At 37.3% G+C, this 16,937-nt stretch overlaps 1 protein-coding gene across 25 annotated transcripts in view; it reads right to left on the bottom strand.

Moving 5' to 3' along the window:
* Positions 1-16,937, bottom strand: part of LOC127623107 (calcium/calmodulin-dependent protein kinase type II subunit beta-like) — a 108,145-nt gene that overhangs the window by 20,092 nt on the left and 71,116 nt on the right. For 7 of the 25 annotated variants that reach the window (XM_052097366.1, XM_052097547.1, XM_052097399.1 and 4 more), the window contains 5 exons: positions 15,562-15,599; positions 12,450-12,482; positions 10,886-10,942; positions 3,810-3,854; positions 1,646-1,694 (listed from right to left, as the gene is read on the bottom strand). In XM_052097366.1, coding sequence (XP_051953326.1) covers positions 1,646-1,694; positions 3,810-3,854; positions 10,886-10,942; positions 12,450-12,482; positions 15,562-15,599 — 222 coding nt within the window. The remainder of the gene's footprint in view (positions 1-1,645; positions 1,695-3,809; positions 3,855-10,885; positions 10,943-12,449; positions 12,483-15,561; positions 15,600-16,937) is intronic. The other 18 variants (XM_052097382.1, XM_052097404.1, XM_052097500.1 and 15 more) reach the window with 8 other exon arrangements.

The raw sequence follows: 16,937 nt of genomic DNA, 5'->3' as shown, positions 1-16,937 counted from the left end.
TCCTATCCCCACACATTAGATTCACCTGCACTCGTCTCGTCACCTTCATTGTTCACACCTGCACCTTCCCCTATATCTATCACAACCCTTTCGTTTCACTCGGGTTGGTTATTGTATGTATTTAGTTCCCCGTATCGTTGCCCTGCTAGTCTCGTCTAGTTTTGACCTCCCTACTGTTTTACCTCTTAGCTTGCCAACTTGTTCCCCTGTCTCCGTTCCCACTTGTCCCTAGTTGTTAACTGTTTTCCCCCTTCGACCCCCGCTATCGTTGACCACTCTCTCCCGGATTTGCCCCTTTACCCTTTCTGATTCCCCGGCTCCGACCTTACGCACCCCCTTGACCATTCTTCACTGGACTTGCCCCTTTTTGAACTGTTGCCTGCTTTATGGATTAATAAAGCAGTCTTCCCCTCAACATTGTGACTGTCTCTTTTTGTGTGCGCGTTATACTGTTTCAGAAGGAAATTGGTACTTTAATTCACCAGTGGCATTTAACTGATCATTAAGTATAGTCATGACTTTACTGATATCATGAAAATCAGCACCATCACTATTTGAAAAAAGTCATTTTTGATCAAATCTAGACAGGCCTCATTTCCAACAGCCATCACTCAACACCTTATCCTTGAGTAATCATTCTAAATTGCTAATTTAGTAATAAATAAATCACTTGCCATTTTATCAAACACAGCTGAAAGCTATTTGGTTCATTAAATGAAGCTTACCATTGCCTTTGTGTTTGTTTTTGAGTTGTCACAGTATGCAATAGACTGGCATGTCTTAAGGTCAATATCAGGACAAAAATGGCAAAAAAAGAAACAGCTTTCTCTAGAAACTCTCAGTCAATCGTTGTTTTGAGGAATGAAAGCTATACAATGCTTGAAATTGCCAAAAAACTGAAGATTTCATACAAAGATGTACACTACAGTCTTCAAAGACAAAGGACTACTGGCTCTAACAAGGACAGAAAGAGATGTGGAAGGCCAGATGTAAAACAAGAGGATAAATACATCAGAATCTCTGGTGTGAGAAATAGATGCCTCACATCTCCTCAGCTGACAGCTTCCTTGAATTCTACCCACTCAACACCAGTTTCATGTACAACAGTAAAGTGAAGACTCAATGGTGCAGGCCTTATGGGAAGAATTGCAAAGAAAAGCCACTTTTGAAACAGAAAATCATAAAGAAAAGTTTAGAGTGGGCAAAGAAACAGTCATTGGACAACAGAGAATTGGAAAAGTGTGTTATGGATCTTACTGAGCTTTGGTGGGATCAACTAGGCTGTAAGGTGAGAGAGAAGTGCTCGACGAGCGATTCAAATCGTACACATTAATACCAAAATAAATTCAAAATGTTTTATTCGATTAAGGTGAAATGTATTAAAGAGAGGAAGTTTAAGTAAGGGCAAGCTTCTGAGAACATTTTTCCATAAAAATACATTTAAAAATGATTATAAAAAATGATTACAGAGATACAACAAAAATATTTAAAGCTACTATAGTTTCCCCTTTAATTTAATTTTTTCTTTAAAATCTTATACACGGGCAGACCATAGACATGACTGAAGAATCAACCGTAACAATGTTACAACCGTAACATTGCTGTACATTTAGCTCAAGGAGAATGATGGATCGCTGATTCTTACCTTTCATTTCTTCATCCTCAACTGTGGCGTTACTGCTGTCTGACGACTCCTACGTAAAATATTCAGACAGACCACAGATGACAGTTAGGCAATACATTAACATTTTGCTGAAAGAACACCAACTCGTGCCAAATTCCTCACACACAAAGACATACACACACCTTAGTATGTTGTTCCAGACCTGTATTGACTTTCTCAGTAGAACACAAAAGGAGATGTTGGGCAGAATGTTAGGTACTGACAGCCACAATCACTACTCACTTTTATTGCATCCCTTTAACATTAAATGAAAGTGAATGGTGATTGAGACATTCTTTTCTAACATGTTAGAAAACTTGTTTTCCACTGAGGAAAGTCATAAGGGTTTGGAACAACATGAAGAAGAATTAATGATGACAGAAATACATTTTTTGAGTGAACAAATACATCAGTTTAAAAATCAGGGGCTACTTTTTGGTGAATGACAACACTGAATGAATTTGAAAATATGTGTCCTTAAAAAGTTTTATTACACAGTAACTGTTATATAAAAGCTATATTCTACATAAAACTATATCCCCAACATTGCAGTGCCTCTTGTACCTTACTACTTATTGAACACTACTTCTTATATAGGAGGAAGTTCGACAGAATGATGCCTCTATGGGAAATGAGGTACAAGTGGATGGTATGTCACCTGAGAAACAGCACTACGCACCTATCACAATGTAACCGTAGCGATCACCAAGGACAACAGCTCCTTCTGTAAATAGGCCACCAATATGTGGGGTGATATTATCAGGAGCTCCTGAAAATGCATTAGTTCTTTCATTCTATCATCTACTCTGCACTATAGAGCTTGTTACACCTGTTTGAAGAAACTGGAAAACATGGAGTGTGAAGAAATGGACAGCTTCCCATACATGGGTCTAACAGTCAATTTACTGAGGGGAAATAGAGCATAATTTGGGATTTAAAAAACAGCTATCACTGGCAGAACAATTTAGTCCAAATCTAGGGTGAACACTTAACTGGGACACTTGTGCGTTTGGATTATTGGGACATGTGACATTACGTTTTGTGGCCTTATTTGCTTCTATGCTCACTTGTCTCTATATGGTGGTACATTTTTGCATTATACATGTATGCCATATATATGAATCTGTGTATCTGCAACACAGGTAGAAATCAGGTACCCTTGATTTGCAATTTCGTTATCCATCACAAGAGGTCGCTACTTCACTCAATCCCAGTAAGAATGGAACGCAGAGACCTGATACAGCAGGTTAAATATTTTTATCATGACACACATTACCAACAGTTGCTCTACAGCCTCATGCTACAAACATCTGATGTGTCAGTTATCCTTTCCCATCACCAAGATCATTAATAAAAATCACTATTAAAGGGATAGTCACCCAAAAATGACAATTCTGTCATTATTTACGCACACACATTTATGCATTTGGCAGACATTTACATTTATGCATTTGGCAGACGCTTTTATCCAAAGCGACTTACAGTCCACTTATTACAGGGACAATCGCCCCGGAGCAACCTGGAGTTAAGTGCCTTGCTCAAGGGCCCAACAGTGGCATCTTGGTGGTACTGTTGGTGATGTTGTTCCAAACCTGTAAGACTTTTTTCTTCCATGTAATACAAAAGGAGATATTAGGCAAAATAATAGCCTCAGTTACCATTCAATTTGATTGTATGGAAAATTAAATGAAAGTTAATATGCAATTAAATGAATGGTGACGAGACTAACATACTGCCTAAAAACTCCTTTTTCTGCATTTCTGTGTTCATTCCATGAAAGCAAGTCATACAGGTTTGGAACAATATGAAAGTTCATGTTAGTGTGAACCCTTTAAAAATACTGTTAATTTAGATTACAGCAATCGTCTGAACAAAAGCAGGAAGGAGTGTCTTATAAATCTATAATTTTATTTGATATGACATGCGTTTCTATAAGATTAAGCCATTAAGAAATATGTATAGTAATTTACTTGTGTTAATTCATGTATCTAAAGAATATTGCGAAAACTTTAAAAGTGTCAAGCATGCAGCCAACAGACACACACACACGCAGATGTCATAGTCCATTGTCACATTTACAGAAATGCATTGTGAGGATGTAGATCAAACTGAGGATGGATGGTAGTGGGTTTGTGTGGGGGTGTACCTTAATCCCATCCACTGCATTATGGATGACAGTGGTCTGTGCCTCCTACAGAGTGACAGGGGAGGAGGGGGTGAAAAAAAAACATGAGAGAAAATAACCAGAGAAAGAGAGCGAGAGAGGGAACATGTGTGGGTGGATGGGTGTTTATGATTGCCAACCCATTTAACACAACACACATGAAAGCCACCAGAGGATTAAACCGCTCCTCTCTTTAATACATAAACAAATTACTGCATTCTTTAAAGGGATATTTCAACCTAAATTGAAAATTCTGCCATCATTTACTTACCCTCATGTAAGTAAACCTGTATTTCTTTCTAGTATGGGACACAAAACGAGGGACTGACAGTTTCAATTGCCATTCACTTTCATTGTATGGTGGAAAAAATTACAAAGTAAATTTTTTGTTCAGCAGAAGAAAGTAAGTAATATGCATTTGCAACAACATGAGGGTGACACTTTTCAATTGTGGGTGAACTATCCATTTTATGTGAGGCCATAATATTTCAAACCCCACTGTAAAGCAGTTACATATCGCTGATTCACAGAAACCCCATGTGATTTTTCCAGCTAATTGGTATTCATTAAACTTTAACAATAAGGACAGATGTCTTATTGATTCCTGGTGTAATACTATTGGAAAGCTGTCCTATCAGTCATTGGATATTAAGTGGATAATAATTTATTCTTATTAGATATGCTAGCTGCAAGAAAACTGTTATAAAATAGCTCCTATAGCATCAATTGCATTTGACGTTTTTGCTTACTGCATATTTTTTATTCAAGCTACTTTAGAGGAACTACTTGTACTGTATTTTTTAAATATGGCACATTACATGCACACATCAGTTGAATTCTACACTGCCTGGCCCAAACAAAAGTTGCATACTCTAATATTTAATTGGACCGCATTTAGATCTGATTACGGCGCACATTCGTCGTGGCATTGTTTCAACAAACTTATGCTGTAAGATCTTGTATTGTTGACGGGAGAGTCGAACCACTCCGTAAAATCTTCTACAGCACATCCCAAAGTCTTTCAATGGAGTTAAGGTCATTACATGATTCCTCATGCTCCCTGAACCACTCTTTCACAATCTGAGCCCGGTGAATCTTGGCATTGTCGTCCTGGAATATGCCCGTGCCGTCAGGGAAGAAAAACTCCTTTGATGGGATAACCTGGTCATTCAGTACATTCAGGTAGTCAGCTGACTTCATTTTATTGCCGCATGATGTTGGTGAGCCTAGACCTGACCAACTGAAGCAAACCCAGATCAGAACACTGCCTCCAGAGACTTGTGCAGTGTGTACTGTGCATGACGGGTGCATTGCTTTATGCCCTTCCCTTCTTACCCTGATGTGCCAATCACATTGGAATGGGCTAAATCTGGATTTATCAGACCACATGACCTTTTCCATTGCTCCACAGTCCAATCTTTATGCTCCCTAGCAAATTTAAGTTGTTTTTTACGATTAGCCTCACTAACAAGAAGCTTTCTAGTAACCACACAGCTGTTTAGTCCCAATCTTTAAGCTCTTGTTGCATTGTGCATTTGGAAATGCTCTTACTTTCACTATTAAATATATCTGTGAGTTTTACTGTCGATGTTTTATGATGTGACTTCGAAGGCTGGACGATATGTAAAACTTATTTTATCGAAAATGGTCTTAAAAAACATCAGACCTAAGAACTTAGGCAGCATCTTACTCTGTCACCATTCACTTTCGTGGCATCATATTCCTATATAATGAAATAAATGGTGAATGAGGATGTCCTTCTGCCTAACATCGTCCATAGAAGAAAGTAAATATTACAGATTTGAAATAACATGACAGTGAGTAAATTATCACACTTGTCTTTAGCATGATGGCTCCAATGTTCAAGTGTGTGTGTGTGCTAATCATTGTGGTACAACCAGTTAGAAATTTTCTACATTTTAGAAATTCATTAAACATGTATTATTTATTTCTACAAATAAAGTACACAACAATACAGTTAACAGTAAAAGGTAAGCTATGAAACAAAGCACTATGGCTTGAGTTTTACTGACTATAAACACCTCTTAACTCCACCTCAAGGTTGGGTAACTATATCTTGGGTGACTACCCCCAAGTGTGTGACACGTGTTGCTCACACGCAGCATTAAAGGGCAACTATGAGGGATCTTAAAATATGATGATATAATGGGCCACATGTTGCAGTAGCTGTATATGTTGGAATGTATATCATGTTTCCATTGGGACCATCATTTCTTATTGCTTAAAGGAATAGTTCACACAAAAATCTGTCATCATTTACTCAACCTCATGATGTTTACCTGTATGAATTTCTTTCTTGTAAGTAGTGATGTCAAAAGTACCAGTACTTTGGTACCATGTCGATACAATAAATAAATAAATAAATAAATAAAGTAACAATACCAGTGTTTCTGCGGTACCGGTAGTACCGAGCATCGATTCCATTTGGTCCCCTTGCGCTGTCTGACAGACAGAGGGATGCTTATAAATGGATAATATCAACTTAAAATTGTTACATTTCCTAATATGATTATTGAACCACAAAAGGATGTGATTTCATTAAATAAATATACAGTCTGCATGTACTGCACACTGCAAAGTGAAGCGTGAAGCCGCTCCTATGCTCAAAACACATTTTATAAGCATGGCACGCAATCGCTTATTGTAGAAGAGGACAGAGCGCTCACTGTGACGTGTGCAGCACCTGAAGTCTTTTTAGGATTAGGTGTAAGGTAAACAGCGTAACTACAGGTACTTTGAATGCAAGTACAATGCAAAAACATGTATGTACATAATAAGTACATTGTTTTAAATGCTTAAGTACAGGATTAAATTGCAACAGAAATATATTACTAGTGTTTTGTACAATGTATTTTTTTATTATTATTAATATAATAATTATATCACACAAGCAGATCTCACTGTTGTTCTACTGAATAGAAGTTTTCATTTATAATATGAAGTTCTGTTGTGCATGAGGACCTTTACTAAAGCATTTCATTTGATAAAAAAAATAAAATAATCAATAGTATGTTGAAAAGTAATTGTTCTAGTTGTATCTGATTCAAGTTTGGATTCATTTCATTAGACATAATTTTGATGATGAAACTGAATAAAACTTTAAAACATGTAATTCAGGGACAAAAAGAAAACGTAAAATTTGGGAAATAGCATTTCCCAATAGCATAGAAATTTTACTGGTATCAGTACCAGCTACTGAAATTTTGGTAACGTGACACTACTTAGCAGAATGCTAGTGTGAGTTACCATTCACTTTCAATGTATAGAAAAAAGATAATTGCTAATTTAAAATGCATGAAACTTCAACAATAAGGAGGACTGATGTTTTAACTTACTGTGTGATAATAATATTGTAACCATGTAATTCACAGTGTACTGCTGCACTGGTGTTACAACTAGAAAGGAAGTCTTACGGGTTTGGAAAAACATCAAGATGAGTAAATGGCAGATTTTTCCTTTAAGACAGACATCGCTTGAAAACCCCTTCAACAGACCAAAAAAACAAATCCCCTAAGAGATAGATTGATTGCGCTGCCTATCTATCTCACTCAAGCATGTCACTTAACATTGAATAATCAAATCACTTCTGTACCCACCACCCCAGCATCTTCAAATATTGTTTTATTAAGAAAGTAAGCCCAACTTTCCTGCCAACTTCAGGCATAAAACACCCTTCATCATCCACCAATCAGCGCAGACACCGAAAGACAACCTGGTGTTATATAATCCAATAAACAACCCCTTTAATATGTGACTAGAGCGTGTAGTAATATATCAGAATGACAGAGCACAACTGTGACTATACATAGCTTGGCTGATCCCTACCCTAAGTATAGAATAGAGACTCTACTAAGAATAAGCTTTTGAAGATTTGCATTGCAATCTATTTAAAATAGTCTAGTAATCTATCAGATCAATTTATCAGAATATCTCAAATATCTAAAACAGGTTAAAATATCTAATAAGATGAATAATAAAATGAATAAGACTTTGGCATATACATTACAGTAAATCATACCCAATATAAAAAAATAGCAAATGGAACAGGATGGTGTATAGTATTTCACAGGATGCACTTTCTAACCTGAAGGACATCTACAGCAGGTGCAAAAGAACTAAAGTCAGGATAATCATTAAGGATTCCAGTCAACCATACAACAGCCTCTTACCACTGTGGCTTGGAAACTGCTGTTTGAGAGCCAATTCTGAGAGCCCCAGGAGGAGCTGTTAGCTTCAAACTAATCCGGATCCTAATTGATGATGCCGCATGGGGCCTGTATGTTTCTATCTGACTCGATTACAGTTCAATTACAGACACTTTAGCACATATCATATCTTCATCAGTTTATTTATAGGTAGATGCTTATTAGATCCTTCTCTGTTCATTTGCAGACCAGAATATTTCCATCCCCCATTCAGCACTATAATATGTACCCCCAAACTATTTGGTCAGCTAAGCCACACATGCATGAATGCAGTTGTGATAGACAACAGAATATCAACCAAGTGGCCTTCATTTTTAAGAAATATAGCATAACAACACATGAAGCAAAATATTGCACATGTTTATACTCTTCAAACGACCTGTGGTCCTAGTCTCTGTGCATGCTCTGGCCATTGACTGTACTAAAAAAGTATCACAAAGCAGCAGAAGTGGGCAAGCGTTGAATGCCTTTATATTCATTTGGGGTCAGAAAAGTATAATTTGAAAGGCAAAGCAGTCGGCCAGGTCTGGAATGCAGAAAAACTATGTTTACCCGGGCCATAAGGGGGATCTGGTGGTTAAACGTAATTGCAATAATGACACAGAAAAGTGAAGTTAGTTCTGAGAAAATATCTAGCATAATTTATTTGCAGATACCACTTGGTGTGAAATTTTGTTATCGGTTCCACTTTACATAAGGTGTCTTTAACTACCATGTACTAATATTAAAATATACAATACAATGTACTTACTGTGTACCTACATATTGTTCTGCAAACTTCTCACAAAATTCACATTTGCTGCTACTGAGGTTGAGGTATGAGTAAGTTCAGGGGTAGGGTTAAGATTAGGGTTTGGGTTCAGGATAAAGGTTGGGGTTGAGTTAGGATTAGGTGTAAGGTAAACAGTATAACTACAGATGTAATTAAATGCAAGTACAACGCGACTGGTCAAGAGCCCGTCCGGGGAGAGAAAGCGGTAAGGGCACTTGCACCTGAGCTAAATTATGTCTAACACCTGTCTCTAATTTCAGTGAGCATGGGGAGAGTGGCATATAAATAGCCACAGAACCTCCAGACAGAGAGAGAGTCAGAGACTGAGAGAGCCCTGTTGTGAAGCTAAGTTCTGAAGTTGTAAAGAGCTGAATTAAGTTGTAAAATGTAAAAATTGCTGAGTGACTAATTAAAGAGTGTTACCTTTGTTTGGAGCAACCTAACTCCTGTGTCCTCACTAAATAATCCTCCACAGCGACATGTAGTGTTTAAGTCAGACGTTTACATACACCTTAGCCAAATACATTTAAACTCAGTTTTTCCTGACATTTAATCGTAGAAAATATTCCCTGTCTTAGGTCACTACTTTAATTTAAGAATGTGAAATGTCAGAATAATAGAAGAGAGAATTATTTCTTTCAGCTTTTATTTCTTTCATCACATTCTCAGTACGTCAGAAGTTTACATACACTTTGTTAGTATTTGGTAGCATTACCTTTAAATAATTTATCTTTGGTCAAACATTTTGGGTAGCCTTCCACAAGCTTCTCACAATAAGTTGCTGGAATTTTGGCCCATACATACTGTCAGAACTGGTGTTACTGTGCCAAGTGTGTAGGCCTCCTTGCTAGCACACGCATTTTCAGTTCTGCCCACAAAGTTGTCGGATTGAGGTCAGGGCTTTGTGAAGGCCACTCCAATACCTTTACTTTGTTGTCCTTAAGGTCTTTTGCCACAATTTTGGAGGCATGCTTGGGGATTTGCGACCAAGCTTTAACTTCCTGGCTGATATCTTGAGATGTTGCTTCAATATATCCACATATTTCTCCTTCCTCAAGATGCCATCTATTTTGTTAAGTGCACCAGTCCCTCCTGCAGCAAAGCACCTGCAAAATGATGCGGCCACCCCCATGTTTCCCGGTTGGGATGTTGTGCTTCGGCTTACAAGCCTCACCCTTTTCCTCCAAACATTACAATGGTCATTATGTTCAAATAGTTCACTTTTTGTTTGGAGGTCCACAATTTTTTTTCCTGAGGTCTTGGCTCATTTCTTTTGATTTTCCCATGATGTCAAGCAAAAAGAGGTACCAAGTTTGAAGGTAGGCCTTAAAATACATCCACAGGAACACTGACTCCAATTAGCCTATCAGAAGATAACTGGCTAATTGCCTAAAGGCTTGACACCATTTTATAGAATTTTTCAAGCTGCTTAAAGGCACAGTTAACTTGGTGTATGTAAACTTCTGACGCACTGGAATTGTGATATAATCAATTAAAAGTGAAACAATCTGTCTGTAAACAATTGTTGGAATAAATACTTGTGTCATGCACCAAGAAGATCTACCAAAACTAGTTTGCTAATATGAAATTTGTGGTTAAAAAATTTGTTTTAATTACTTCTACCTAAGTGTATGTAAACTTCTGACTTCAACTGTATGTACATAATAAGTACATTGTATCAAATGTTTAAGTACATAGTAGTTAAAGACACCTAATATAATGTGTTATCTACTGCAATGGAATTTATACATGTTAAATATGGCTTAAGTGTCAAAATACTTTTAGGTATATTATTTAATTATATAATCTATTTTATATAATTATATAATCATCATCAACATTCAACATAGTTTAGGTGCAACTAGGTGATGTAGAAAAAGCATTACACTGCCAAATAGCAGTTTACAAATAAAATCTTGACTTTTCTCATTGACAATCCGCAAACACGCACAAGAAACTAAAAAATATTCACTGTCACAAAGGGATGCAGGTACAGTCACAGACAGAGGGGAAAAAGGAGGGACTGATAGAGTAAGATGAGGATTTAGAGAGGTAAATACCAGTGCAGGAGAGGGGAGGTTTCCCTTGGGGCTGGTGACTATGCTGTTTGTCTGGGGCTGTGCAGGGAAACACAACATAAATTAATTTCAGAAAGGGTCAGGTTAAGAAGGATTGAGGGAAAGATCAGCATGCATCTCTCTCTCTCTCTCTCTCTCTCTCACACACACACACACACACACACTTTTCATTTTTAAGGGATAGTTTACCTAAAATGAGAATTCATATCATACCATTAATATCATAGTCACCCTCATATTGTTCCACATCCTTTTGATCTTCCAAGGAACACATACCGTAGGGAGATGTTAGACAGAATATTAGCCTGAGTCATCACCATTCATTTTCATTGTATAAATAATAATTAAAAACAATCAATAAAATGCAATAAAAGTGAATGGTGGCTGAGGCATTAAAAGTAACATCCCTTTCTGTGTTCAATGAAAGAAAGTCATACAGGTTTGGAACAACATGAGAGTTGGATGAACTATCCCTTAAAGAGGTAACTGACTATTGTAGTGCCAGCTGCTTATTTACATTGATTCAAAATGTTATTTAGACTAGACTAGACTAGACTAAATGGGTGTTCACACTGGCAGTGATTTGCAGTGACTGGAAGTCATTGTTTTTCGATTAGAGGTGGCGATGTAAAATGACATGAGCGACAGGAACCGTTGAATATGTGACAAAGTTAAGCAAGTTCTGAGTTTGAGAACTTTATGAAAATGTGCAGTATCACAATTCACAGTTAAATGTTATATTCAGCTTGTGCAACTGGATACTGCAGTTGAGTGGGAACGCTTTCCAGAAACCAACAATAAAGTAACTTGGTGGACCCCAGAAATGTAACTGCTGTGAGTGTGAACGCCCCTTAAAATGACTATGGTCAAATACACACACTGTTTCTAATAATTGGACCACTTGATTCCCAAAACCTTAATCGTAATAAAAGTGTTAGATCTCCATTGAAGTCCAACTTTACCCAGGTGAATGTAAAGTGATGAAACGAGCAGCTTTGAGGGTTGCTCTTTCAGACTCGAGAAGCATTCAGAAAACGAGATGTCTATTCCGCTGCCCGTTTATGAAGAGAAAGGCTTCTGCTAAACCTAGTTTACAACATTGTGGAGTGATCTGTAGTAACCAAAACACTTCAGATTACCCACATTCAGAATGAGACCAAGGAGGTTCGTGGTGGGGAGTTGGTCAAAATCATTCACACAAAGAAAGGAACAGCAAAGAGAAGGAACAAATTGCTGGTCAGAATATTATTAAACCAGAAAGTGAGGCACATAAGAATAGGCTCCAGGACATGATGACCAGTAAAACCCTAAACAAATAATAATAATAATAAAAAGGTTACACTTGGCTAACACATGTAGATGACACACAAATAAACTTTTCAAGGCTATTGAGGGTTTTCCTGACCATCATTTCATAATGGATCGAAAGAAATGCTGGATCTCAAAGAGTTTTAGGAAAGGTTTTGGCAATTGGTTGGCAGGTGAAGGTACAGAAGTAGAAAGATAAAAGGGAAACAGAAGGGTGTAAATGGAACAATATTCTCACCATGTACTGAATAGTAGAGCTTGACTTCCGCTTCTAGAGAGAGAAAGTGATAGAAGAGACATGTACAGAGAGAGAGAGACATGGAGGAGTGGGAGATGTTTTAAGACAATACATTTAATTTTAGTTGAGGGTAAAGAACGTCTTCGGTCAAAGAATACTTCAAGGAATGTCTGGGTTCGGAACAAGATGGTGCTAGTGGTACATTTCTAGTAGGAAAATATGCTGACAAAAAGGTTCTTCTACAAAGTAGGGCATTTGGAAAATCCAAGCAAGAGGAACAAGGAAGGGTGGGGGGGGTCAAGTGAAGGGAAACGCAAAATGAAAAAAGTGTGGGCGAAAGGAGAGACACATGCTACTAGCAAAAGGAAAGCTTAAGTGCACTTGAGGATTGGTCAGTGTAAGCAAAGTTAACTGAACTAGGGTCAGCTGTTTGTGCTACAAAACGGTCACCATTCCAAGAAAGTCTGTTCCTGGACCGGAATGATGTGCAAGGACAAGCAGAGATGCTGAGAGAGGATGCAGATCAGTGACATGTTTTGTCTTATATGCAGTGCAACTTCCAATCGCTGTTTAAAAACACCTCCGATTCTAAAGCAGCTTTATATAACCAGTGCCACTTCAAAGATTTAGACACAAAAGGAAATCAGCTTGAGTTAATCAGAAAATAGTGACAGAATCTAAATAAAGAGCAGCTCAGCATGATCTTTGGCTTGGAGATGGAGCATAAAGGTGAAGAAAGGAGAGAGCAGTTTAACAAAAGGACAGAAGGAGAGAAATCTTTTAAAATGGCTGGAGAGGTCAAGAGGGAGTCTGTTGCTAGGCAATGAGAGGAGCGCTGTGCTGCTATTTTCATCTCAGAGTTTCCAGCGTTTCAGACTCATGGCTATTTTTGGAACAAGAGTCACAGCTATTTCTCTGCTCAAACACACTCAGACACACACTTATATAAATACACACTGATATAGCAGGTATGAGTCATAGAGGTGGGTTGTAGGGTGACGATGAAGTAGAAACAATTAGTTGGGAGTGTGTGTGTGTGTGAATTGTGTGTGTAAACACTCTAAAGGAGCTCTTAAGTGAGAATTGCTGTCCAAACTTTAATTCATTTTCTGAATCCTGATTTCTGAATCAAATTACTCTGGCTCTTGTGGAAGATTGCATAGATTTCCAAGTGGATCACAGCCATCATTGTGAAATCATTCTCCTTAACGTTCCCCACACGCCACAGAAGCTGACGGAAATAAAACTTTAAATTCTTCTCCTCTTTCAGGTGGATCGTGCGAGCGGTCTCCATGACCAGATAAAGCTTGTTAAGGTTTTTGGTAACACCTTATATCAGAAAACTCGGATTTCTGCTAGACAGCATGGCAAACTCAGGGAACTACTGTATACATTTTATTATGCCAATTGTGCAATCTGTACATATTTTCACACTGCTTGTGGGGGCAAATTTTCAGCAATTCTGAGGAATGGATTAAGATATTACAAAATTACTTCAAAATGGTTCATACACTCTTTTTGGTAGCTACATTATCAAATTAGCAAAAATACTTTACTTTAAGGATAGTAGAAAATTAAAATGTAGTCATTTATTCACCCTAATGTCATTCCAAACCCATATTAAAGCCGCTCTTTCCCATACAATTATTATAGAATGTGACCAGTGGCTGTCAAGCTCCAAAAGGGATAAAAAGCATTATAGCTTAATCCATTATCCGATGAAAATCTTGACTTTTAACAGCACACAAGTAATATGGACTACTTTTATGGTACCATTTAGACTGATTTAGAGTCACTGGACATTGTGTCTGCCATTTTGACATTCTGCAAGCAAACAATTTTGTGTAGCACAGGAAAACTAAATTCAAACTGGAATAACATAAAGGTGAGTTAATAATGACAGAATTTTAGTTTTGAATCAACTCTCTCTGAACTAAGAACAGAGAATTCTGATTATTTGCAACGCAATGTTTTTGAGTCTATCATCAAGGTTAAATTAGCTTTAAATTTGACTAATTAAAATTTCTCCATGTAATTAACATGATAGAAGTACTGTTTAACGAGGTGATTTTAGGAGTCAATGGTCCCATTTTCAGACTCTCTTGTGCCATATAAAATCTTTTTCTCTCAAAAACACACACACATACACTCGGATAACCACATGTACTCACAACAGCTATGTACGAAACAAGACAAACATGCAATAGAGGAAACACTCTAAACACAAGTAATTAGCACTGATAGCATAGTAAAAGAGCAGGACAGAGAGACAGAGTGACTTACGCCCGTTTCACGCATACTCCATGTGCAGTGCGTATGCGGTGCGTATACGGTACAGGAGCAGCACGCGCTATAGTGCTTTCACATATGCTGCGTTTGCAGTGCACTACTGATCCACAGTTTCTGTGTGCCACAAAATAAAAAATGTGTAAGGAATTTTGATTTTAAATTCAAACGTTAACTTTGAGATTGTTTAAGGCATTGAAACAGTATGACAATTAATTTTAATCATTGTGATTCTTTGTTTTACATGTAGTTTGATTTGTTGACAGAAGAAGCTATCGCGCTATATCTGTTGCTAATAAGTAGAAGAATGAGATGCATTTGGGTTCACTCTGTCTTGTTTTAGGGTAAAAAAATCATATATGATGGCATTTTGCATCTTTTGGGACTATAATCATACTTTTTTGTTTTTCTTGACCCTGTAATTTAGTAACTGTAGAACACATTAACTGTAATTATGTGTATATGATGAAATTATTACAGTTTCTTGACAATCTATGTCTATTTTAATGTGAACAATGCGCTGCCACTTTAATTCAGTGCGGTGCAGCACAGCAAAAATAGACTCAGTCCGTAAACCATCGCTGCACTGCTGTATACGCACCGCAACTGGAACGGATCGACGGACTGCATCCGCATGCAGTGTAAAAGCTCTAACCTGTTAACATAGGTACGGAAAAAAATACACACCACATACGCACTGCAAACGGAGTATGTGTGAAACGGGCGTTAGAAGTGAAAAGAGAGAAGGTACTAAGAAGCTACATGTCATGTCATGTCATGGTCACGTCTGGGTCACAGAGCTCAGAAGTTCAACAGATCTTCTTACCTTAACATCCACCTTTTTGTTCAACAAGCTCTTGGCTGCTACAATGGGAGCAAATAAAAGAGGGTTAAATCAGCAAAATTGTCAAATTTAACCACCAACAACTGTCAATAATTTACGCAGAGCTCTATTTCCTAAAATGAAAGGTAACAATGCAGATAATAATGATCAGGCTCTGACTGATATAACCAGATTTACAGTACATAACATTTTACAATGACTTTTATTAATATAGCCATTAACAAACAATATATAATCAGTTAGATCACTTCAGAAGTTCATGCACATACAAAGATGACTAAATATGAAGACTGAACAGTTCCCCATTGTACAAGTCATAAAGACCTTCATCATCTTTACAGTCAAAGCTCTCTGCAGGTCTCGCTGCAATGCATGTGGCACAGAAATTCAACTACACATTTTAAACTTACATCTCATTAAAATCTCTGCATTTTGAGTATCATTTGATTCAATTACATTGTTTAGATGTGAAACAACAGAATATTTCAAATTAATCTTTTTAGGTTGAGTCAAAAAGTTTCTGGTGTAGTTAATGGGAGAACTTTTCAGTCTAATGACCAATAATTATGAAAACTATCCAAAATGTAATGTGCTTTTGCTGTTTCATGGGAAAAACACTCATTGAATCAGTATAAACACATTCGTCAATGTGTATAAGGATGCATCTGACAATTTCGCAGTCAAATATTGCTGGTTCATGTAGCATTTTATATTGAGAATGCATACGCAAACAAATGCACACACTCTCTCAAGCAATTGTGCATGCACCTTGGAAGTCATTCATTCAAATCACTTCTTTCTATTGTTAAACCAAGGTAAATCATCATATTTATGTAAGTCAATTGGCATGTCTGTTCTGTTTGAAAGAGTAATTATTTTTTCAACTCTGTTTGGTGAAACTAGTGGTGCAGAAACACACTTTAGCTTAAATAAAGCACAGAAGAGATCTTGAGCTTTATTCCCATGAGTCTTCATCTTAAAGTGTATCTTGAACCTTCTCTAGATGAGACCACTGATTTAGACAGTGTTGTTACAATCAGTTGACCAAAAAGCCTGGACTGCAACTCATTTACAGATTCTCATAAAAATTATCCATCAGAGAGATTTACTCTTTTGGCAGATGTTATTACCCACAGTGACTTATAACAATGCATTCAATCTATACACAACACCTTTCAGACACACACACACACACACACACACACACACACACACACACACACACACACACACACATGTTGTGTTTCCATGTTTTATGGGGACTTTCCATAGACATAATGGTTTTTATACTGTACAAACTTTATATTCTATCCCCTAAACCTAACCCTACCCCTAAACCTAACCCTCACAGAAAACTT

Source organism: Xyrauchen texanus, chromosome 3, assembly GCF_025860055.1.
Source record: "Xyrauchen texanus isolate HMW12.3.18 chromosome 3, RBS_HiC_50CHRs, whole genome shotgun sequence".
In the NCBI taxonomy this organism is placed as follows: domain Eukaryota; kingdom Metazoa; phylum Chordata; class Actinopteri; order Cypriniformes; family Catostomidae; genus Xyrauchen; species Xyrauchen texanus.
This window is presented reverse-complemented; position numbering and strand designations above follow the sequence as displayed.